The sequence below is a fragment of the Rana temporaria genome, chromosome 3, assembly GCF_905171775.1.
Source record: "Rana temporaria chromosome 3, aRanTem1.1, whole genome shotgun sequence".
Lineage (NCBI taxonomy): Eukaryota > Metazoa > Chordata > Amphibia > Anura > Ranidae > Rana > Rana temporaria.
Window position 1 is genome coordinate 436,431,374 of NC_053491.1, and position 26,772 is coordinate 436,458,145.

General features: G+C 42.3%; 1 protein-coding gene across 2 annotated transcripts in view; it reads left to right on the forward strand.

Moving 5' to 3' along the window:
• COL5A3 (collagen type V alpha 3 chain) overlaps positions 1-26,772 on the forward strand; it is a 304,770-nt gene that overhangs the window by 145,430 nt on the left and 132,568 nt on the right. For both annotated transcript variants that reach the window (XM_040346392.1, XM_040346393.1), the window contains exon 4: positions 1,693-1,855. In XM_040346392.1, coding sequence (XP_040202326.1) covers positions 1,693-1,855 — 163 coding nt within the window. The remainder of the gene's footprint in view (positions 1-1,692; positions 1,856-26,772) is intronic.

Consider the following 26,772-nt stretch of genomic DNA (forward strand, 5'->3'; position numbering starts at 1 on the left):
AGTAAAACAGTTTTTAAATAATTCCTGTGTTCCATTAAAGGGGTTTCTCTTCTGTTCCTGTTGAATCTATCTGACATCAGACAGGAAGTAATGAAAAATCTCCCAAATTGCCACAGAGGCAGAGATAAAATGATAATAGAAGATCTAAGCCTCCAAAAACTAAAAAGAAAATGTTTTAACTGGAATTGGGCTCCTATAAATATTGAATTTAATGTGTAATCATAATATTAGGCAAGTATAACCATTTGGAAACAATAACATTTCCCATCTATTCCATAGAGGATGAATTAGCAGGGATTTTCTGATAAGAGAACCCAGTATTCCACTTTCTCAGGAAAGTGTGTTACTCAGAGTCAGCAAAAAATCAGTTTTACATTGAAGTACACATAAGCCAAAAACAAGAACAACTGAAAGGAGTTTTAACCATTTCCTACTGTATCCAAAATGAATAAAACATTATGACTTTGGATAAAGTTTAAGGGCTCATTCACACCACAACACTGTGTGTTGCAATGCATGCTTTGCGTTGTGGTTTGTTAAACATCCCATTCAAAGTCAATGGCCCGAATGCACAGCAACACATGCAAAAATAGGACAGGATGTATTTTATTGCAGCATAATGCACTGGGCAATGTTTTTTTATTTAAAAGGAAACAAAATTCGAGAATGAACAGACACATCTATGGAACAAAGTACAATTCTTAAATTGTCAACATAACAATACAGAGATACAAAAAATATGGTCATAGTACATACCCGTCATCTATCGTCATAACAGAACACAAACTGTGTGATATGTAACCAAATCCTGCATTCTTTTTGGATACTGAGAAGGCACAGGTATTCATTTGTCATTTAATGGCACAGGGATTTATTTAATGGCAAAGGCAAATGGATTTAATTGTCATTTATTAAAGTGAAGCCTTCACATATCGCTATGGACAATCCATTGAAAGAGCTCAGAAAAAGATTGGTGGTAATATTAACACTAGGATTTTTGCATTCATATTTTAATAGTGATTGTAAGTCTAGTGTATGAAAGCTTTTGAATGTAAAGCTGTTAGTGGTGCCAATAACAGTCATTATATTCTGCATATACAAATCTCCCCAATTGCCTATAACCAGCTTTAACTACTCCCTACTGCATGCAAATAAAAAAAGGGTTTGGTTTAGATGTACTTTATTGCATAAAATGTACATTCTCAACACATTATAAAATAGATTATAGCATTCTATAACCAAGATTTCACCAGGGTCATCCTGCTATATGTTGAGGTTCGTACATACATTACAGAACGCTTGCCAATTCTGCTGTCAGGTCAGGGAACTTTTATATGTTTGTAGGCCCCTCCACAATCCCAACTAAATTCCCCTGGCTGAGTCTGCATGTAGGAAGGTTAATCGACTCGGATGGCTTTTCCTTGTCTTCCTCTGAGACAAGTCAGGGCCTCCACAGTGCTCCCCTACCTTTCTTCAATGGACACAAACATACATTTTTACCCAATGCAAACCTAAGATTCTGTGCAAAGGTCTTTATTTAGAAATATCATTTGGTGCCAACCATGTGAGCACAACCCTGTCGCCATTTACTGTTTGTGCTGATTTGTCATCTGTAGTTTGCATGGTCTTATATGGAATAAATGTGTTAAAATTAATACAAACCATGGATCTGTGTCTGATGGTCTCTGGCAGGTGGCATCGGATTGCACTGAGTGTTGAAGGAAAAAATGTGACCATTTACGTGGATTGTGAGAAGAAGCAGACCCAATTCCTGGACCGTGATGACAATGCCATTATCAGCACAGAAGGGGTTACGTTGTTTGGGACACGACTACTTGATGAGGAGGTCTTTGAGGTAGGACTAGAGAAATGTGCTTATGTGTTCTGCTCTTCTTTCCACAGTTGATAATTAGGCCTCATCTTTCAAAAAGGAATCGAACACCAGTAGCGTATGTCCAGCCTAAACTTGTTTTCAATTTTGAATAGAGTGGGGAAGGGTTACAACCTCTGTTGGGTGCTACATCTCCACTCTATCCAAAATTAAAGAGAAAAGCTCTGGTTAGAGTTATACCTTTAAATGAACGTAAAAGGATTGTAAGACTTTTCTAGGTTTTAGATAAATGTCATGAGCTCTAGGACCAATTTGGTTTTGTAAAGCATCTAGGATGTCTTTTAGGCCAGCAAACTTCATTATGACGTCTGCTTTTTTGAAGAGCTCCACTTTATGGGTCAGTATATTTGATACAGAAAAAAAATGTCTCTAAAACTTTAAGAGCTTTATTTTCTGTTATAGTTGGTCATATTATTATTATTATTATTATTATTATTATCATCATTGTCCTTGAAAGGAACATTATGCAACACTGGCAGCTTGTAACTAAGTGTGTTGGAGTGAGATAAACTTTTAATGGGTGTACCACCTATTTTATAGGTATTGTTACTGTCCATTTTGATGTTTTCGGTGATCTTGCCTACCAACTCCTATTACATTCTCCCTCACATAAAATAAATTAAAAGAAAAAAGGAGAGCAAGACTCCCTCATAAAAGCCATGAGTCTAGAAACACAAGAGTAGAAATCTCACCACCAGAAACCCTGAGAGATATAGGAAACCTGTAAAGCAGCCTTACGCAATCTTTTTAACATGGAGTAACCCTAATAATTTTCCGGTAACGGTTAATCAAATTTAAGACGAATGCCCCTTACATTTGTTGTCAGAGGAAAGAATGCCCACCTAAATATAACTAAAAAGATCATTAATGTCAGTGGTTACTCATCTGAAAATGTTGTTCATTGCTAAACAAACCCCTATCAAGCAACCTCCAAAGAAACATATGGGTTTTCAATGGAACCCTGGTTGAGAAAGGCTGCTGTAGAGGGTTTAACTCTCTAAAGTCACTAAGTACTGAAATATATGTTTTAAGTAGACTGGTCCTTTTAAAGCAGTGGTTCTCAACCTCGGTCCTCAAAGTACCCCCAACAGGCCATGTTTTGGGAATTTTCTCTTAGATAAAATAGCTGTCCAAAATACAGAGCCATTGACTCTGATTTAAAGCACCTGTGCAAGATAAAGGAATACCTGCAAACATGGCCTGTTGGGGGTACTTAAGGACTGAGGTTGAAAACCACTGCTTTAAAGCAGTAAGACAATATAAACTGGAAAGAAAGCTTATCCATGTTATCTGAAGTACACGACGAGGCAGTAATTATTGGTAACTGACAATGGGAACAAACCTGGTGCCCACCATTTGCCACCGGACTAAATTATTATCCACAAGTGGAAGTTAAATCGGAAAATGTTTTTTCTCCATCTTTTTTATTCTAAGTTCTTAGTACACTGTTGTCAGAAGCATACAACGACTTTTGGGCCTGCACTTGTAAACCTTTCCTTCCCAAAATAGATTGTTAAACCTCAAGGGAAAGAGGTAAAGTCATTTGGTTATATTTACTGATTTAAACTCTAGACACTTTTTTGTTTTAAATAGAGTGGGGAAGTTCTTTCACACAAATTATTTCTGTCCTCACATTGACCCTGTGACCCCTTTTGGAAGATTTTTCATAACTTCCTGTCTCTGCGATGGCCATATAAAAAATGGGAGGTGTGGATAACAATAGTACAGGAAGACACAGGCAGCAATAAAAACATAAGCCTTCACTTCACAAAAATTGTGTTTTATGTTTTTGTCTGTGTCTCTATTGGGGTAATTACCATCTTTGATCCTGTTGGGAGATTCCTCTTTACTTCCTGCCCTAACAGGAAGTGAGGGGGGAATCTCCCCAATAGGAATAAAGATGATAACAAAAACCTGAGAGAGTGTCTTACTTTTCCCCACTCTATCCAGAACAAGATGTTGGGCGTAGTTGTGCTTTAAGAAAATGTGGAATTTGGAAATGTTTCGAAAAATACAGTACAGTTCATTGTTAAGTTCATTGTAACCCACAAGCTGAAGAGTGTTTATGTATTTCTGTGTCTCAGGGCTGGATGAGCCTCTGTGAGAAATCCATTTGTCACCACAAATCAAAACGAGAACATTTAATCCAGAGCGGTCAGCAGTTTTTGTTGACATATTTGCCGGGGAAAGATGTTCATCAGTATTGTGCCTTGTGGAATCCCCAGTGAGATGGAGCAATGCAGAACACTGTTCCTCGTTTCCCATGCACTGTATGTTTTGTTGTGGGGCAGACAATGTTCCAGGGGGTGTCTCACTGGGGAAAGGCGTGGGATGGGAATTACCATGGACATCTGCCTGAATTGAACTTTTACATTTTTGTAGCTCAATAAAGAGGTGAGGAATGGAAAAAATGAGGAGTGAAATGTAGAACACAGGAAGGCATACACAAATAAAAGGGTCAGGTAGCAATATAGAATAGTTTGCCGTTAACTCATTCACTGCTGGTGGAGTTTTTCGTTTATTTTTTTTTGCACAACCCATGTTGATATATTTATTTCCTATTGTTATCAATATGCTTAGCAGCACGAACAGTGGACAAAATCATACCTGTCATTAGATGCCCTTGACGGGGTATACTAGAGTTATTTCCACAGCCATACATATACTGTTTGGTTAGCAATGAATTAACGTATAAATCTTTTCTTGGATTATTGGAAGAAACCACAGTTCCTGGAAGTAACCTACACAGATATGGGGGGAACGCACCACATACAGATCTTTTGTTTTGGTTGAGAATACAACTCAGTATCTTAACCCAACAGGAGTGCTGAATTTGACATTGCATTTCTCATCAACAATACAAAGTATGACTTTTTAATAAGCCTACTTTGCTTAACTGACTTCCACTGGTGGTTCTCATTTATGGAGAATCTACTTATTCAGAAATATGTTTTTTGGAAATTGACTGTAATCTTAGTGATTTAAGCTAAAAAGTCTAGTCTGGGATTGCAATATACTAATTGGCTGCAGTCATGGAAAGGATCCTTTGATAGTGGTCTGAAAAACACACCTCTGCCATCCGAATGTGACAATTACACTCTTGGCCTCACCCTTTTTGAAGAGATTTTCCAGGTTATGTGACAACAATCTAAGTGTAAGCAGACTGAGATTGATCTTTACTGGGACGCTGTAACAATCTTGGCCTTAAAGTGCAACTTTTGTCAGAAAATTAAGTCCTGCTAGATCACTTCATGCTGTCCCCTAATGTACGTAAAGCGATGTAAAACTTTAAAAAAGGTGTCTCACCCTGCTCTGCGCTTAGTTGCTCTCTATTTTTAGGCACTGTGCTGAAAATATACAGGCCGATTTGCTGACAGCCTAAAGATTTACTCCTGTTCAGGAGCTCAGGGCTTCAGCAAAATGGCAGCCTCCACCAAGAAGAAACAGGAACAATGCTGGGGGCAATTTAGAGCACACACACTAATTTTGGAAGCATAAATATTAATGTGGAATGTATGTTCCTTGGTAAAAAAAAAACATTATATTTATCAAGTTGTTTTGAGTAAGGTTCTACTTTAAGAAATGTCTGTGACACTTAATGCCACTCCAGTCAGGAAAGTAATACAAATAATAGCAGATATAATAGAAGAATAATTGCAGAACAATTAATAATAATAGCATTCTTCAAAGAAGCAGGGATTTTTAGAGCATTTAGAAAATAATGATTAATGCTTTTTAAATAATGTTTTAATAAAAAGAAATAAAATGGTGAAAAAAATGTTTTCAGAAAAGATATTACAAGATATACAATAGCAACGCTAAAATAAACAGGACTAAATGTAAAACATACATTTGGTACCTATGCAGAGTCCAATCTGCTCAAAATACATTCATTTTGATAGAATCAAGGCCACTCTCTTGATTCCAGTTTAACTTTTTTTCCAGATTACCATGTTTACAGTCCTACAATCAACATATTGGGGTTGATTTACTAAAACTGGAGAGTGCAAAATCTGGTGCAGTTGTGCATGGTAGCCAATGAGTTTCTAACTTCAGCTTATTCAATTAAAGTGATTGTAAAGGTTTGAAATAAAAAAAATAAAAAAAATAACAAACATACCATACTTACCTCCGCTGTGCAGCTCATTTTGCACAGAGTGGCCCCGATCCTCGTCTTCTGGGGTCCCTCGGCAGCTGTCTCGGCTCCTCCCCACATCAGATAACCCCCTCTAGGAAGCGCTCTTCCAAGGGGGTTACCTTGCGGGCGCGCTCCCGAGTCCAGCATTTGCGTCCATAGACACGAATTCCGGACTCGCCCCTGGTGCCCACGTCATTGGATTTGATTGACAGCAGCTGGAGCATGGCTGCACTGCTATCAATCTATCCAATGAAGAGCCGAGAAGCCCGGCCCGAGATCCAGCGTGTTCTCGCTGCCGGACTTTCGACGGCTCAGGTAAGTAAAACGGGGGGCTGGGGGGGTGGTAATTATTGGATGTTTTTTCACCTTAATGCATAGGTGAAAAAACAGGAAGGTTTACAACCCCTTTAAGCTTTGACAGTAAAAAAATTTAAGCTGATTGGTTTCTATAAAGAGCTGCAACAGATTTTGCACTCTGCAATTTTAGTAAATCATCTCCATTCCCATTATTGCACAGAGCTGGGTTGCATGAAGTAGAGCCAGACTTACTGCTTCTAAATGGTTTTATGATGGCCAATTAGGATCAGAATTCAGCCTGTTGAGAACTCTGATAGAGGGTTTTATGACATGACAATTATACAACAGTAATTAGCAGGCTTGGCTCAGAAGACATCCTGCTAATAGGCTTAATGACCTGGGCCTGTATTCTGTCAAAGGTGCTGTGACTGGAATGTTGTAATATGGTTCATGGCAGCCTGGTTTGTGTTCGAAGTTGACCATTCAATCTGATGATCTGATAAATTTTGTTGCTGATTCGTGAATTTTGGAGAAATTAGGTGGCACTGTGTTCAGTATGACTCCTTATTTTCTTTACTGAGTTTGGAGCTTATTTGACCTCGTCATCATCTCAGGTATCCTTATAGTAAGAAGAACATAAGCAGGTAACCTGTCAGCTACATTCGGTGATTTGGTATTTTTTGAGTGGGGTTCCACTTACAGAGAATGGTAAATAAGTGGAACCTCCTTGCCTGCCTTTCCAGTGAACACTAGAAAATTGTTTAGCCTCTCTATCGTGCCTACAGAGCTCCTACATACTTACATACAGTAGTATACAAGGTTGACAATATGTCCACCAAATTCTGCTTTTCATTAGTCCACATGGGTACTATGATTCTGGGTTCAAAAGAACTTAATAAATTGTAATCTTGGTTTTAGGTGAGTTTTCCTTTGTAAATGTTTAGTAAAGCCTCAGTAAAGTTTCTATTAAAACATTTTTTTATCAGTATTAAACATCTATGCGTCAATTCGAAAGAATTCAAAATCCAAAAGTAGTCAATCCCACAATTCATGAGTTTCTGTAAGTAGGGATCTGTCACAGAACATGTAAACCAGCATACATAATTTCCATGAAAACAGAATATAAAGGTTTATGAAAAAGTTTTAGATATTCACAGTCTGCCTAGGCTTGCTCAGTTCACGGTAAACAATAAATCCATACGTTCGTCTCTGACATATTGACCATGTATATTAACAGTTTAGAAATTGGTTATGTTTATGAAAATAGATGTCTGGCTCCTGTTTTGCTCATACAAAAGTCAAGTTGAAAAATGCCACAAGGCCATCTAATTCAAGCAATAGAAGAAAAAATGAATAAATACATTGAAAACCTTTCGATCACAGCTGATCGAAAGGAAGGCATAAAAAGTCCTTAAAGCTTGGTCCAATTTTCTCTAACATGAAAAAAAAAAACTTTAGTATCCTCTAGGCAATTGGATTTTTCCTAGATCAACAACTTATATTTATTTATATGTGATTATTTTTTAATTGATGCAGCAATCACTTTCTCTTTATAACATAAAATAATAGTTGTTACTTTTCTAAACCAGAAGAGTAAATGCAGTTGGAACCAGACCAAGTCCTTTACAATACAAAATTAATAACATTTAAGCTATGATATTTACTTTCAACTTTAAGCTACAGTTTTAATAAGCAAAAAACCCTCCAAATTATGTAATTGGAGAAAACTCCCTTTATAGGACTGCATTAGTGTAATTTATTGCTTCGTAAATATTCTCCTGTTGATTTTAGAAAACATATTTCTTTATCTATTGGCTTCTTTCTGTGCTTCTTTTTTGAGTATTATCTAAGGAAGGGGAAATAATTCTATGGTTAGCAGGCCAAATACATGAAATTTGGATGTGTCTAGACTGAGAGCTTAGAATGAACAGATTAATGACCAAGAAATGTGTACAAATAACACTTGCAGTAGTGGACAAATCTACTATGCTAGAGATAGTAATGTTGCAATAAGATAAAAGCAGTATTATTATTAATCATAATGGCCAAAGATTGAACTAAAGTAGCATAGTAACAGGTTGATTATTCTTCATCGATCATATGTACAATTTCAGTCTGCTGCTGACCCACCTAAGATTTCAGTGTAAGCCTTGGCAAGGCAAAATGTACGTGGGAGTTTTGCACACTCTCCATTCCCATATGATAACCTATGGCAGTGTTTCTCAACTCCAGTCCTCAGGGCACCCCAACGGGTCATGTTTTCAGGATTTCCCTCAGATGAAACAGCTGTGGTAGTTACTAAGGCAGTGAAACTGATTAAATCACCTGTGCAAAATAATGGAAATCCTGAAAACATGACCTGTTGGGGTGCCTTGAGGACTGGAGTTGAGAAACACTGAGGCCTCGTACACACGACCGAGTTTCTCTGCAAAAACCAGCAAGAACCTTGCTGGGAGATCTTTTTTTGCCGAGGAAACCGGTCGTGTGTACATTTTCATTGAGGAAACTGTCGAGAACCTCGACGAGCCAAAAAGAGAGCAAGTTCTCTATTTTCTCGACGGGAGTCTGATTTGGCTCGTCGAGATCCTCGATGGGCTGGTTTTCAACGAGAAACTCAGACGTCTGTATGCTAAGAAACCCGCGCTTGCTCAGATTAAAGTATGAGACGGGAATAAAAGTAGCATTTGTAATGGAGATAACACATTTTTAAAGCTGTAACAGACTGAAAAGTGCAAATCGTCTCTTACCAAACTTTTATTTAACACGCAAACACATGAAATTAGCAAAAGCAGCCCCAAGAGTTTAGCCAGTGGAATCGAACTTCCCCTGCCGTTGTATGTGTTGTATGTCACCGCGTTTGAGAACGAGGAGATTTTGGCTTGACTGTGTGTACGCAAAGCAAGCTTGTCGAGTTCCTCAACAAGCCTAATAAGGAACTCGACGAGGAACTCGATGTGTTTCGCCCGTCGAGTTTCTCGGTTGTGTGTACGAGGCCTCACCTATGGGTCTGGTATGGTTTTTAGGGGGCCACACATTGTTTTCTTTTTTTGCATGTGGTCCCCCTTAAAATCCATACCAGACCCAAAGGGCCTGGTAAGGATTGGGGGGGGGGGCACTCCTTTTCTTTCACATTTTTGTATTGCTGGAAATGTTTTTTTTTTTACATTCAGTTGTCAGCGGGGAAGGCCGCTGACAGCTGATGACTCATTAGTTGATAAAGCAGTTGTAAACTTTTTTTTTTTGTTCCCTGCAAAGTAATGCCATAATGTGCTAGTATGGAGAAAAGCAAGACTAAGTGCAGTATTAAAAGTATATTTATTGTAGCAACACAAACAGCCGAATGGCTACTTCCAAGACGATAACATGAATGGGCATATAGATATATGAAGGTCCAAAGTCACTCGGTGGTCCGTGAGATGGATGGCTATGTCCCAGATCATAGACCGTTGAGACTGGTTTACGCTGCGCTCCACGCTGAGGCGCATTTCCGGGTTCCGGTCCTGGCTCTCCAGAGGTTGCTGCAATTACCCGGCTTCCATGTTTGCCAGCTGAAGGATTTTTCCTGCAGTCATTCCACCATTGCCTTATCCTCCAACGGTCTACCATCTGAGACATAGCCCAATCTGGCAAGGAGTCTGGCGCTCCTTGATTTCCTCCATTATATTTTCCAGAGGTGTGCTTCTGCTTTCATGGTAGCTGCCGCTAGTGCATATCCATAGAGACTGTGTCATCTGCCCTGAATATAGTATTGGACGTTTTTCTTATATAGAGACTATGCCTGACTGATCTTTGCGCCATCTTACCTTTTTTTCTGTTTATAATGTACTAGTATGCATCGCATACTAGTTCATTATGTTAAACTTACTTTAAAACAAAGCCCTTCCAGCACCGAGATGTCAGAGCTGCAGGCTCTCCTATTTTCACCGTCTTGCTTCCAGGTTTGCAGACTCTGGCTCTGTGACTGGCTGGAGCCACAATGATGTCACTCCTGTGCATACACAGGGCTCTGTAACAGCCCTGGTAGCCGTTAATTCAGAATGTATGCGCAAGTGATGTCACTGGCTGCATGTAATGTAAATAACTCCTAAACGGTGCACGTTTGGGAGATATTTAAACTACCTATCGGGAAAACTTATTTTAGTCAGAGATGGGAGTTTACGTCCATTTTAAAGATACAGCGGCCGGCTTCCCAGCCCACTCCTTAACAACCAGCTATTACACCATGCCCTGCTCCTTAATGCTGCAGCTACTAAACGTAGCTTACACACTAGGCTAAACACCGCTAGACACCAGCAAAAAATGCCTTCTTCTGTCTGGCGTTTTTACAGCCGTTATTAGCTTTCTAGTGTGCATAAGGGCTACTAGAGTTACTTTTCTCTGCCAGCGCCCTTGGTTTTTGTTGCGTGTTTACAGTTAATAACTCTGGATGCAATTAATTAAATAAGCTATACACTATGTATCAGATTCCACATTATTCACTCTTTAGTCTATATAATTTACTATAAAATTCAGATCTTCCTGTGTCTGATTCCTCTCAAGCTCTGTTGATGTTGGCAGGAACGCTTTCTGGCCGGGATCCTAAATCTCCCTTGTGGTCAGGGGTCAGAACTCCAGCTGGCCATGGGGCTCCCCTCCACACATTTCACTCTGTAAGCACAACAGGAATTTCTATTCAGTGGAGCGGTCTCTAGCACTGCGGGCAAACAATATGGAACCTTTGCTTTTGTTCTTCATCTACTGACATTTAAATTGCCCAGTAAAGCTAACTATATTGTGCTATACTGAGCTGCCAACTCCATGGACAGGTATTGTTTCTGCACAACTTAACTAAGGAACGATTTATTTCAGTTGGGGACTAAAATTACATCTGTAAACAAGCTGCCTGCTTCATGTTGCCTGGTGAGCAGTTTGAAGCTGAACAATATGGAGACGCTTATGGAAATTGTAAAGGGTTTGGGGAACTTTACTATTGCATTGAAAAGGAATATATATATATATATATATATATATATATATATATATATATATATATATATATATATACTTCATTTTTAAACTCAGGACTAAAATTACAACTTATAATAAGCCATTTTAGGTTAAAGGGGTTGTAAAGGTTCACTGGTTCAACCATATGGTTGCAATCTTTCCTGAGCCTGGCTGAACCGGGTCTGTGAGGTCAGCCGACAGCGAACCTCAGCCCGCTGTCTGCTGAAAACGGGTCAAAGGAATGCAGAACGGACTGCGCTCTTTTGATCCACAGGAGAAATGCTGCCAAACAAGATTTGGCTGTACTTCTCCTTTAAGGTTGGCCACATCAGTTGTAAATCATAAATATTTGTATGCAGTGATTCAAATTTAAAGGGGTTGTAAAGGTTTGTTTTTTATTTTCTAAATAGGTTCCTTTAAGCTAGTGCATTGTCGGTTCACTTACCTTTTCCTTCGATTTTCCTTCTAAATATTTTTTTCTTTGTCTGAATTTCTGTTCATCCTCAGTAAGCTTTCCACCATCATCCGAGCGGTGGAAAGTCAGTCAGAACAGCTTACTGAACAGCTTACCGAGGAGGAACAGGAAGTGAGAAATTCAGAAAAAGAAAACAAAGAAAAAACATTTTTAGAAGGGAAATCGAAGAAAAAGGTAAGTGAACCAACAATGCACTAGCTTAAAGGAACCTATTTAGAAAATAAAAAACAAACCTTTACAAACCCTTTAAATTTGAATCACTGCATACAAATATTTATGATTTACAACTGATGTGGCCAACCTTAAAGTAGAAGTACAGCCAAATCTCGTTTGGCGGTATTTCTCCTGTGGATCAAAAGAGCGCAGTCCGTTCTGCATTTGACCCGTTTTCAGCAGACAGCGGGCTGAGGTCCGCTGTCGGCTGACCTCACAGACTCGGTTCAGCCAGGCTCAGGAAAGATTGCAACCATATGGTCAGGATCCGCCCACATGCCTGAACCAGTGAGCCGCTGAGAGCCTTAACCGGCTGCTCCCGCCCCCTTTACAGCCCAGCACTCCAGTGAGCCAGTGACTGACAGTCACCAGATCTCTGTTCAGGGAGCTCTGAGAACCGAGCGATCTGTGGTGTTTGATCGCTTAGTTCTCAGTCTTAAAGCTGGCAGGGGACATTTTTATTTTAGAATAATACTAAGTATGATTCTAAATTAAAAATAATTTCCATACTTCTCTTTTAGGCTGCTTTCACACTGGGGCCACCTGAGCGTTAGTGCTAAAGCGCTGTTTGTTTTAGTGGTGCTTTAGCACTGTTTAAATGGCACTTTTCAGACACTCGCGGGGCACTTTTAACCTATGCAAGTGGCCGAAGAAGGAGTAAAAAGCGCCCATGTTGCAGCGCTTCCGAAGCAATGTTTGGGCACTCCGAAAGCGCTGCCCATTCGTTTCAATGGGCAGGGCGTTTTGGGAGCGCTGTATACCCCTAAAAAAAATCACTTTCCATGGATTGACCCTTTAATGCCATTCTAGCCATATACAATGATGTGTAATAGCACAGTCAATGCAGGAGCAGAGAAGGGAAATGTCTCTTTTCATTCAAGAAGCTGACTTTTTGTTTCTAGTTGATAATTGATAAATCCTGATGTGCTGAGGAGGAATGGCTATGTACAGGAATAAAATATTTCATAATGTCTGTTTTGTAAGAAACCCTAATACATTCTGTTAAGCCCCAAATACTCCCAGACATGCCATGCATTCTGTTGCCAGCTTCCAGCCCAAGTGTTTGGTGTATGGGAAGAGATAGCTGAGTGCGCAGATAGAATTTGGTATCTTACACCGTTGGTGGCCCACCTACTGAGTGTACATGTACTGAGCAATTATTTTGCATTCTTTCTTGTTAATTAATAGTGAATGTGGATTTCAGGACATTAGTTATTTATAATTCATTCAAACTGACACGGTAATGCTTCCCTTTATCATTTGTGTTTCCAAGCCATCTTAAAGATGTACAGTATATGAATAATAGTTTTTCCTTGGCTTGGGTTGTGAACCAAGCTTTACCTGTTATCTCCGGCGCATAGACGGTGAAAGCTGCTGACGTTTGGGTGTTTTCTGATGATTTGTTGAGCAGAAATGTTGAGTCAGACTTATCAGTCCTGTAACGTTATGAAGAAGGTTTGCCGTTCCAATGCAAAAAATCTCAGTGTGCAACTGCAGGAAACATGTGACCTTCATGGGTGAATTGCTAATGTTATCCAGGAAATTTGGCCTTGCCAAGGTCAGAGTATCCACTAAATGTACCTCTGAAGGAAACCTGTCATTATAGAGATATGGGAGCTGTCATTGTTGACCTCTCCTTCTGAAAATGCTGGTTTGCCAAACAGCTGGCTTCTGTGTTTTCAGAATTTTAACTTCACTTACTGCATACTTTTTGGAGGTCAAGTGACTCACAAAGTATTAAAACTAGAAGTGGCCAACAAGCATTTTTCAAAGAAGATTTGCATTGACACCTGTAGTTATAGCAGGGGCCTGAGGGCATCGGGAGTTCACCCGAAAAAAAATGTTAACATTAGATTGAGGCTCATTTTGTCAAGGGGAATCGGGTGTTTTTTTTTTAAATCGAAGCAGTACTTACCGTTTTAGAGATAGATATTCTCCGCCGCTTCCGGGTATGGTCTTCGGGACTGGGCGTTCCTATTTGATTGACAGGCTTCCGACAGGCTTCCGACGGTCGCATACATCGCGTCACGAGTAGCCAAACGTCGGTGCGACTCTATACGGCGCCTGCGCACCGACGTTCGGCTACTTTCGGAAAATCGTTAAGCGATGTATGCGACCGTCGGAAGCCTTTCGGAAGCCTGTCAATCAAATAGGAATGCCCAGTCCCGCAGCCCATACCCGGAAGCGGTGGAGAAGATCTATCTCTAAAACGGTAAGTACTGCTTCGATTTAAAAAAAAACACCCGATTCCCCGTGACAAAACGAGCCTCAATCTAATGTTAAAAATTAAGGGCCAAATCCTCAGCCAGGCGGCGTAACTTAACTTTCAGCAGTTAAGTTACACTGACTTAAAGTTTTTACCTAAGTGCCTGATCCTCAAAGCACTTACGTAAAAATTTCAAGCAGTGTAAGTTAAGTGCCGCCGTCGTAAGGCGTTCCTCCTCTCCGGGGGGCGTTTACAATTTAAATGAGGCGCGCTCCCGCGCCGGCCGTACTGCGCATGCGCGTGACGTCATTTTCCCGACGTGCATCGCGCGAACGTAATTGACGCCGGGCGGCTTTGTGGATTGCGACGGGACACTAAAGTTACGACGGGTGAAAAAAAGACGCGCCGGGAAAACAAATAATTTTAAAAAAAAATGACAGCGTCGCTCGGCATGCATTCCTGAGGGAGAACTCCATGCCAATTTTCAATGAAAAAAACGGCATGGGTTCCCCCTCAGGAGCATACCAGGCCCTTAGGTCTGGTATGGGTTGTAAGGAGACCCCCCTCCGCCGCAAAATTGACGTAGGGGGTCCCCCTACAATCCATACCAGACCCGTATCCAAAGCACGCTACCCGGCCAGCCAGGAAGGGAGTGGGGACGAGCGAGCGCCCCCCCCCCTCCTGAGCCGTGCCAGGCCGCATGCCCTCAACATGGGGGGGTTGGGTGCTCTGGGGCAGGGGGGCGCACTGCGGGCCCCCCCACCCCAGAGCACCCTGTCCCCATGTTGATGAGGACAGGACCTCTTCCCGACAACCCTTGCCATTGGTTGTCGGGGTCTGCGGGCGGAGGCTTATCGGAATCTGGGAGTCCCCTTTAATAAGGGGGCCCCCAGATACCGGCCCCCCACCCTAAGTGAATGGATATGGGGTACATCGTACCCCTATCCATTCACCTGTAGGCAAAAAGTAAAAGTTAATAAACACACAACACAAGGCTTTTTAAAATATTTTATTATTCTGCTCCGGACGCCCCCCCTGTCTTCGTTATTAGCTCAATTACCAGGGGGGGCTTCTTCTTCCACTCTCCGGGGGTCTTCTCCGCTCTCCGGGGGTGTTCCGCTCTCCGGGGGGGGCTTCTCCGGACTCCGGGGGGCTTCTTCCATCTTCTCCCCTCTTCCGCTCTTGACTCGGCGAACCCCGGTTCTTCTGCAGCTCTCCGGTGCCTTCTTCTTCAGCGCTGGCTGCCTGCTATGTTTGTGTGTTAGCTCGATTTCAAACAGGCAGCCGGCGCGGTCTTCTGTGATGTCAGGGTCTTCTGGTCTTCTGTTCTTCCTATGTTGCCTCGTCGCCTGTTGTCGCTGTAATGATGGAAGCGCGCCTTGCATCACATTTATATAGGCATCACCGTCCCATCATGCTCCGGTAGGTACCCACGTGGTGGGTGCACGTGGGTAGGCACCCACCACGTGGGTACCTACCGGAGCATGATGGGACGGCGATGCCTATATAAATGTGATGCAAGGCGCGCTTCCATCATTACAGCGACAAGAGGCGACGAGGCAACATAGGAAGAACAGAAGACCAGAAGACCCTGACGTCACAGAAGACCGCGCCGGCTGCCTGTTTGAAATCGAGCTAACACACAAACATAGCAGGCAGCCAGCGCTGAAGAAGAAGGCACCGGAGAGCTGCAGAAGAACCGGGGTTCGCCGAGTCAAGAGCGGAAGAGGGGAGAAGATGGAAGAAGCCCCCCGGAGTCCGGAGAAGCCCCCCCCGGAGAGCGGAACACCCCCGGAGAGCGGAGAAGACCCCCGGAGAGTGGAAGAAGAAGCCCCCCCTGGTAATTGAGCTAATAACGAAGACAGGGGGGGCGTCCGGAGCAGAATAATAAAATATTTTAAAAAGCCTTGTGTTGTGTGTTTATTAACTTTTACTTTTTGCCTACAGGTGAATGGATAGGGGTACGATGTACCCCATATCCATTCACTTAGGGTGGGGGGCCGGTATCTGGGGGCCCCCTTATTAAAGGGGACTCCCAGATTCCGATAAGCCTCCGCCCGCAGACCCCGACAACCAATGGCAAGGGTTGTCGGGAAGAGGTCCTGTCCTCATCAACATGGGGACAGGGTGCTCTGGGGTGGGGGGGCCCGCAGTGCGCCCCCCTGCCCCAGAGCACCCAACCCCCCCATGTTGAGGGCATGCGGCCTGGCACGGCTCAGGAGGGGGGGGGGGGCGCTCGCTCGTCCCCACTCCCTTCCTGGCTGGCCGGGTAGCGTGCTTTGGATACGGGTCTGGTATGGATTGTAGGGGGACCCCCTACGTCAATTTTGCGGCGGAGGGGGGTCTCCTTACAACCCATAACAGACCTAAGGGCCTGGTATGCTCCTGAGGGGGGAACCCATGCCGTTTTTTTCATTGAAAATTGGCATGGAGTTCTCCCTCGGGAATGCATACCAAATGCCGTCGCTTGAATGGGCCTTTACAAGGTGTGACTAACTTTACACTTTGTAAAGCAGCCCTAGTTTTACACCAGGCAAACTAACACTTACGGCGTAAAAACTAGGTACAAAAGCTTTGAGGATCGCCCTAAGTGCTAATTTGCATACTAACAGAGGCATTTCGACTCGAAATGCCCCAGTGGCGGATGCGGTACTGCATCCTAAGATCCGGCAGTGTAAGTCCCTTACAGATGTCGGATCTTCTGCCTAACTTAGGAAAACTGCTTCTGAGGATCAGTTCCAAAGTTAGAACCAGAGATACGACGGCTTACGCCGGAGTATCTCTTTTGTGGATATGGCCCTAAGTTTTTGGGTGAACCTCCACTTTAAGGTCTGTAAAAGGTGTGTGGAAAAAAAAAATCGCCCCCTACTTTGTTTATTGCTTTTTCCAATCAACTGTGAAAACCAAAGGTGGGTTTAAGAACAGCTGCATTGATCCACCAACCCACATCAGCTGAAGATGGCTGCTATGTTGAAGGCGTAAGGAACACTGGTACAGGGCAAACATTCAAGCAGCTTTGCCTGGCTGGAATGTGTATGACATGACTGTCATCAGGGCTTTTTTTCTCAAACAATAGGTGCTGGAACTTAACCTCGGCCCCACAAAACCCCTCCCCTACACACACCCATCAAATCACATCAAATAGTGGTTGTGGTCAGTCAGTCAAATTTCACGAAAACAGTAGAAGGGTCTTAAAGGGGGATTAAATACTACGATTGCATTACATACAGAGTGCAGAGCTGTTACTGGTAAACACGGAAACCAGACTTCTGTGTTTACAAGTGATTGTGGCGAGTAGGCACCAAAGGGTCTGAGCCAGAGGTGGTGGAACTGAGTTCCCCCAAGTTTCCCCTGAAAAAAAGCCCTGACTGTCATCACTTTTAGGCTAGCAACTAATGTTAACGGCTGTTATTAGTGGTGCAGTATAGTTCATTGGCCTCTAATGTGTATGTGGCTTATACTAAGGATGATATGGTAAAGATAACTATTATTAGGTGGTCAATATAGGCCACTGCCTTCCAATGCAAAATGACAGGTGCTGGCAAGGTCTCCAAAGAGTTGGAAGTTCCATAAAAAAAAATCTATGGGGCTGTGAGATTTTTAGGTTACATTGATGACGGAAGCCTCAGCACTTATAATGGTTTTCTTTTCATCTAAACCTTCAAAAACACCAAGTGCATGGAGATATGGTGATAGCTTCATCATATGTGCCCTCTGCTGTTTCAAACGTGCTTCACCCAGGGGCGAACTGACAACTCATGGGGCCCTCGGGCAAAGGAGATTATGGGGCCCCCAGGCCATAGGAGATTATGGTGCCCCCAGGCAATAGATTATGGGGCTACACAGTACTGTATATACACACACCCATACCGTATACATACACAGTATACACACACAGACACACAATATATACACACAGTATACTGTACATACACACACTGGGAAGGTACTGGAGAGGCGGGGCAGCTATAATCTTGGGATTTTTACACCAAAAGGATGTCTGTAAGGGACATTTCAGGGACAGATGTAAAAAAACACAGATTTTTACATACTGTCCCTGGTTTTACTGAAGCTTTCAACCCTGATGACGCCCCCTAGTGGCATGGGGCCCTCGGGCAGTGCCCGAGAGCCCTAATGATCAGTCCGCCTCTGGCTTTACCTATCCCCAAAAATGCAGACTATGGTTACTAATATGCAAGCTTTGAATTTTTGCAAAATGTCAATAGGTAAGCCCTCATGTCTATCTTTAACCAAATCCGACCACTGACATATAGAGCAGTGACACATGACTTGTGGTTAACAGCTGGGAGGAATAACTGGGTATCTGGGGACAGACTGGATCAGAATATTTGTATCTAATAATGCAATGGAGATTTGTTTGTAAACTGAATAGTTTAATATTGGCAACAATTTCCATAAACATTGGCTTTAACCTGAATTTTAAAACAATCCAGCTGATTTAGCAAGATTCCTACAGGCTTCTGAGTAGAATGTCTTGTTATATAGTTCTGTGCTGAGCTTTCATTCTCATACTTCAATGTATGTGGACAATATCTGTTGTACACTTGAAACCTTAATAGACTTCTCTGTACCGCTGGATCCATCCCAGTGTAATTGGTGGATCAAGGCTCATGGATGCCCATGGTGCCTCTGCAGAACATTGAGGCACCATTGGAAGGAAAACTAATCTATGTGACAGTAGAACATGTATTGTTGGTCAAAAGGGAGTTAGCTACGTAATATTCCACTTCTGCAGATTTGTAGGCGTATTCCAGGTCACTAGATGTAACTTTTTTTTTAAAACAATACATTTTTATTTGTTTATAAAGCATAAAAATACAAAATTTCAATCCAATTAGAAATATAGCTGCAAAGGAGTTGGTCAAAGTACTAGACTAGTACATATAGTCAGAGATAATAAAACAAAAAGGTAGATAAAGGCCTGGTTCACACTGGTACGATTTGAGATGCGATTTGAGATGTCAAATCGCATCTCAAATCGGCGTCATTTGCCCACAATGGCACCGCCCTTGTCGGTGCGACGCTGCGTCTGCGGCGCTGCACCAATTTCAAAAAGTAGTTCCTGTACTACTTTTTGCGATTTCGGGCCGCGATTTACATTGACATCTGTGCAGAAACCTGCACAGATGTCTCTGAAATCGCGGCCGAAATCGGTTCAGCTGAACTCGCACGGCTTCACTCCCGCAGCCCAGTGTGAACCTGGGCAAACAGATGTTGAAAAAACTATTGATAACCAGATCCTGCTTACCCCTAATGGGTTCAAGCTGTTGGCAGGGCTTGATCATCAAGCTAGTTAAAACCACAAGGAACCAAAAGAGTATGGAAAGGTGATGGACTACATCCTACACCAAGAATTCAGACTTGATAGAATTGTTAAAGTGGTTGCAAACCCTTTACAACCACTTTTACCAACAGGTAAGCCTAGATTAAGGCTTACCTGTAGGTGCTCGAAATATCTCCTAAACCTTCACGGATTAGGAGATATTTACAGAAATGGCGGGCGCTGATGTCTACGGCGCATGCACCGGAGACAACGATGCAGGAGCACTTTAGCAACAGCGATTGTCTTGTTCCTAAAGGAGCCCGTGCCGTCACTGGTGACTCCCACGCACATGCGCGGGAGTGATGTCACTGTGGCTCCAGCCAATCACAGTGCCCGAGCCGCGATACCCAGAAGTAACCCCCAGGAAACAGTTAATTTATACACTTCTTTCCATGCAGCATTTCTGAGCCAGTGCCGTCATTCGTTGCATTTAAGGCAGTGGGAGCCATTGGCACCCATTGCTGTCACTCACAGCCAGTGAGGTGGGAGCTTGGGGTGGGGCAAGTGACTCTGTGCAGGAGCGAGCATGCACGAGTGCCCCCAGAGCAAGTGGTTTGCTATGGGGGCACTCGGTGGGGGAGGAGCCAGGAGCACCGCCGGGCGACCTGAGAAGAGGAGGATCGGGGCTTCTGTGTGCAAAACCATTACACAGAGAAAATAAGTATAACAGGTTTGTTGTTTTATTTATTTTTTAAAACTAGCCTTTACAATTCATCTAAGGAAGGTCATAGTGAGCAAAGATGGTGGCTATCATTGCTGACCGCTTCTTCTGAAAGAACTAATGCCCTGTACACACGACCGGTTTTCCTCACATGCCAAAACCCAACGTTTTTCCCAACGTGATTCCTCTCAAGCCTGCCTTGCATACACACGTTCAGTCAAAAAAGCACTTGATCAAAGCAGGGTGACGTCCAACATGTAACTTGATTCTGAGCATACGTGTTTTTTTTTTCCCTCGGAAAAGCATACACACAAGCGGTTTTTCACGATGAGAAAAAGACTGACGGGAAGCACGACGGGAAAGCAGGTTCGAATTTTTTTGCCGTCAGTTTTCTCGTCTGGAAAACTGCTATGGTGCATACACACGACCGGTTTTCCTGACCAATCTACCGGTTTTCTCGCCGGGAAAAATGGTCGTGTGAACGAGGCTATACTCCCAAGCTGTCATGCTGATCTGTTGCCTCCAATATATTGCTTAACTAGAACAAGTTTTCTTATGAGGGGTTCTGACTTTCCAGATCGTCATGGTTGTTAGAGGTCAATACTTCAATATTGAAGCCAGAGACAGCCAGGTGACTAGAATTTTCAGAAGGTCATGAATTGAAGCTTCCATTTTACTCTCCATACTGGTTTCATTTAAGAAAAATGCAGAGATGGTTTCATAGATATTTTAAAATCTATTACTGGAGCCAAAGAACACATCTGTGAGCTAATTTCATTAGACTCGTTGAAGTAAAGGATTTTATCCAAAACATCTCTTATCCAACAACAAAAAATAAAACATATTCCCACACTGTGAAGATGCCTTGGGCATGTTATATCCTATTCATATCTTCTGATGCTATATTGTATGCTTAAACATCTTTAGAAATAGAAATTGGATATTAAAGTGGTTCTAAAGCCGAAGTTTTTATATATATATATATATACATATATATATATATATATATATATATATATATATATATATATATATATATATATATATATATATATATATATATAATTTTGGATAGAATAGGACATGTTTAAAAATGTATATAAACCCTAACAATGAATTCCCCCTTTTTGATTTTGACGTGTTAAATATGCAGTAAAACCTTGGTTTGCCAGCATAATTTGTTTTCTGAAACACACAGCATGTATCATGTCTGCAGTCTCTGACCGTCTCCTGTATCATGTCTGCAGTCTCTGACCATCTCCTGTATCATGTCTGCAGTCTCTGACCGTCTTCTGTATCATGTCTGCAGTCTCTGACCGTCTCCTGTATAATGTCTGTAGTATGTCTGAGGGCTCTTTCTAACAGACTCTCTAAGAAAAGCCCTCTCTGTGTCCATCAGAGAGGCCCCCCTCCAGGTCCCAATAAAGTACTCTGCTTCTCTTCCTGTATTTTGTTTATTGTTAAGAGATCATGTAAGGATCCCAGGTTAATGAAGTCTTCATGGGGGAGCATCTCTATGGTTGAGTCATTGACATAGAAACATTTGTAAAGGGGAGGAGTTAGTAAAATGACAACGCCCATGTGGGGGCGCCAGAAATATTTCTGCACCCAGGCGCCTGTGACCCTAGGATCGGCCCTGACAGTATATCAATCTTAAATGATTTTCACTTCTATTGGTCAAGTCGCTTGCTATGAGGGCACTCGTGCAGGCTTGACCCCAACCTGTGCTGTGTGTGTCCATATATACACACAGCGTGGCTTGGTCTCACCCCTCACTCTGTCCTCACAGGCTGTAGTTGACAGCAGTCAATGGCCATTGAGGAGAGACAGAGCACAGAGAGCCGCTGCTCTAGGGCACAGCGCTTGATCGAGATTGGGATTAAGAAGGTGTTTTGCCTTAATGCATATAATGCATTAAGGTAAAAAGAAATTCTACCTGTACAACCACTTGAATTCTGTCATTATATTATATAAGTTTTAGTACAATGTATTCCTCCTACTTTACATTGCTGTTCCTCAAAAGGACAATGGCCTAGGGTAAGGCCCCCTGAAATGAATGCCAGAGCATAAGCTGGGAGACATTAGTACAGGGACAGGAGCTACGTAAAACTTGGTCGTTGACCAAACCACAAGGTGATGAGTCAGAGAAAGATTACAATATGGGAAATTAAGTTTGGGTGGAAATGAAACGGGAATGAGAATCAAAAAGACAAAGCAAGGAGAGGCAATGTAAATGGACCTTTCAGTAACTTCACAGGTCTGCATGAATAAATTCCTAACATGCCACAATATACATTAACAGTATAATTTTTCAGAGAAGCTGCACCTTTAATCATTAAAAAACTGTATTGAGCTCAGGTAAAGTGACTTTGCATAAGGCCAGGGGTATCCAAACTTTCTAAACAAAGCACCAATTTACTGTCCTTTAGACTTTAGGGGGAGCAGGATTGTAGCCAGAAGGGGTCAACAGGTATAAACAATGCTTCAGGCTTGGTGGCCAATGGGAAGTCGAAAATTACATAACACCTATGGTTAGTAGGAGGAGGAATAGTGCCCTATCGTTGTTGTCATTGGGAGGAATAGTGCCCAGTGGTGGTATCAGTAGAAAAAGGTGTCAGTGGAAGGTATAGTGTCCCATTATTGGTATCAGTGGAAGGGATAGTGTACATTATTTATATCAGTGGGAGGAATAGTGCACTGTCATTAGTATAAGTGGGCAAAATCATGTCCTGTGCATGGTATCAGTGGGAGTAAAACAATTGCATAACACCTGTGCTCAGTAAGAGGAGGAATAGTGCCTCATCATTAGTGTTAGATGGAGGAAGTGTCCCCCATCCTTGGTGCCAGTGGAAGGAATAGTGCCCCATTGTTGTGTTCAGTGGGAGGAATTTTGTCTCATCTTTGGTGTCTATGGGAAGAATAGTACCCCCATCATTGGTCTCAGTGGAAGGAATTGTGCCCCATTGTTAATGTCAGTGTGAGGAATAGTGTTCAGTGTTGGCATCAGTGGAATGAATAGGCCCCATCAGTGGTGTTAGTGGAAAAAATAGTGCTCCATTGTTGGTGTCAGCAGGAGGAATGGTGCTCTATTTTTGGTATCAGTGGAAGGAATAGTGCCCAATTATTGGTATAAGTGGGAGAAATTATGTCCTATATCTGGAGTTAGAATGGCGCACCATTGTTGGTGTTAGTGGAAGGAATGGTGCCTCATCATTGGTGTCAGTGCCTTGTATCAGTGGTCTAAAAGGGCCAGATAAATGCAAGTAGAGGGCTGCATTTTGGAGACAACTGGTTTATACTGAGAGGACGTGATATCATCAGTGTGCTCCAAGCAAGGAGGAAAGATTTCCTCGGTTATATCTCCTCCGATTAAAAGATTGCAACCCTGTAGCAGTTAAAAAGCTGCAAAAAGGTGCAGATCAATGTAAGACGTTAGTAAACACTAGACATGTGCACACTGAATATTTTGGTTCGTAATTTCGTTTTCGTCCAAAAAATAAATGTATTTAGTTACTCCCGAAATTCGTTTTTATTTATTTAGTTTTTCGTTAAAAAAATGCATTCGCCCGAAAATCCAAATTAAGGTTGAATCTGTCATTGAGGCTTATGGTGTCTGTCGAATGTTCTAAGAAGAAAAAGAAGAAGAAAAAAAAAAAAATCGACAGAATCTTTAAAAAAAAAAGAAATTTAGACTCTTCATGTCTCTCTATGTCGAATCTTCATGTGTCTCTATGTCGAATCTTTTCTCTCTATGTCGAATCTTTTCCCTTTATGTAGAATAATATTGGACTAATAGAGTTAAAGCGGGGGTTCACCCTTAGAGGGCACTTTTTTCCCCTTAGATTCCTGCTCGTTTTCTCTAGGGGAATCGGCTATTTGTTTTAAAATATGTGCAGTACTTACCCGTTTACGAGATGCATCCTCTCCGTCGCTTCCGGGTATGGGCTGCGGGAATGGGCGTTCCTTCTTGATTGACAGTCTTCCGAGAGGCTTCCGACGGTCGCATCCATCGCGTCACGATTTTCCGAAAGAAGCCGAACGTCGGTGCGCAGGCGCAGTATAGAGCCGCACCGACGTTCGGCTTCTTTCGGCTACGAGTGACGCGATGGATGCGACCGTCGTTAGCCTCTCGGAAGACTGTCAATCAAGAAGGAACGCCCGCTCCCGAAGACCATACCCGGAAGCGACGGAAGAAGATGCATCTCGAAAACGGGTAAGTACTGCACCTATTTTAATACAAATAGCCGATTCCCCTAGACCGAACGAACAGGAATCTCGGGGAGAAAAAAAAAAATTTATAAATGGGTGAACTCCCGCTTTAAGGTTAGGCACAATTAAGGTCGAATCTGTCATTGAAGGCTTATGGTGTCTGTCGAATGTTCTAAGAAGAAAAGAAAAAAAAAAAGAAGATTCCAAGAAACTTAAAAAAAAAAAAAAAATTGACTCTTCATGTCTTTCTATGTCGAATCTTCATGTCTCTCTATGTCGAATCTTTTCTCTCTATGTCAAATCTTTTCTCTCTATGTCGAATCTTTTCTCTCTATGTCGAATCTTTTCTCTCTATGTCGAATCTTTTCTTTCTATGTCGACTCTTCTTCATGTCTCTATAATGTCGAATCTTTTCTCTCTATGTCAAATCTTTTCTCTTTATGTAGAATAATATTGGACTAATAGAGTTAAGGTTAGGCACATTCGACCGCAACGAAAACGAAAATAAAGCATTTGTTTATGTCGGATCTTTCGTTTTCTGTGCTTTCGTTATCGTTTGTTAAAACGATAACGAAAATACCTGAAATTCGGACGAAAACGAATGCACATGTCTAGAACACAGCTCAGAACTGCACAGGCACCAGCATTTACATGATTGTATTATCTCTGAGCCAGCATCACAGTCCAAGAAGTAGATTCCTGGATTTTGTCAAAAGAAAGATAGTGCTGTACTTTAGAGAAAAGTAGATAATGGCATTGTCAGGGGGAAGGCAGTGTCTTGAAGGATATCTAGGCTCAAGAACAAAAATGTAAGGTTGCTGCATTCGTTTATATAATTTTTCAGCCTAAGAACATTTTTACCAGGTATAGAAAATACACGTTGGTCTTGCAAGAAATGCAGCGTCTTTGTAATTTCCTGCACCCCACCCCATGTAATCGAGATGAAGAGAGAGAGAGATGTATTTGTAGTTCACATATAAGCAGAAACTGATTAGTCACCAGTATTGCCTGTGCTCTCCCTGATGCTGATCTGTCCTCATTAGGGATGAGCCGAACACCCCCCTGTTCGATTCGCACCAGAACCTTCGAACGGACCGACGTCCGCGCGAACATTTAGAACCCCATTGACGTCTATGGGACTCGAACGTTCAAATTCAAAAGTGCTCATTTTAAAGCCTAATATGCAAGTTATTGTCGTAAAATGGGTTTGAGAACCCTCGGGTCTTGCCCCAGGGAACATGTATCAATGGAAAAAAAAGTTTTAAAAACGGTCGTTTTTTTCTGGAGCAGTGATTTTAATGATGCTTAAAGTGAACAAAATTTTTTTGAAAAAATTCCTTTAAATATCGTACTGTTGTGTGTCTATAGTATGCCTGTGAAGTGGCACGTGTTTAGAACTGTCCCTGCACAAAATTCGATTACTATAAGAAAAAAGTAATTTAAAACTGCTTGTGGCTTTAATGTAATGTCTGGTCCCTGCAATATGGATGAAAATCATTGAGAAAAAATAGCACAGACACAGACAGTACACACACCACGTAGATTTAGGTGCACACTGCAGAGGACACGGGCAGTACACACACCACGTAGCTTTAGGTGCACACTGCAGAGGACACAGGCAGTACACACCACGTAGCTTTAGGTGCACACCGCAGAGGACATGGGCAGTACACACACCACGTAGCTTTAGGTGCACACTGCAGAGGACACAGGCAGTACACACCACGTAGCTTTAGGTGCACACTGCAGAGGACACAGGCAGTACACCAGCTAGCAAAATCACCTGCCTGCCTGTCAGTAAATTAGGAAGAGCAGATCTAGCTAAACTATACAGTGTATAAATATAAATACAACACCTGGGATGCATATATATCCTCTACACACTGTAACTTTAACTGACTAGCCTGCCTGCCTGCTCTATCTACCTACAAAAAAATGACACTCTCTCTCTCTCTGTCTTGTCTCTCTTAACCACCGCAACACACTACACAAGGCAGGACCTGCAGGCGGCCTTTTATATTGTGGGGCGTCTACTAAACCCCCTGAGCCATAATTGGCCAAAGCCACCCTGGCTCTGGCCAATTATGGATCTCCGTTTTTTGCAAGCTGTGATTGGCCAAGCATGCAGGTCATAGTGCATGCTTGGCCAATCATCAGCCAGCAATGCACTGCGATGCCGCAGTGAATTATGGGCTGTGACACGCCACTCGAATTTGGCACGAACGGCCCAAAACGCTCGTAATTCGACGAACGATCGAACATACATGAGTTCGACTCGAATACGAAGCTCATCCCTAGTCCTTATTACTGACTTACAATGTGTCACTGTATAGAGGTGGGAATCTTGGTAAA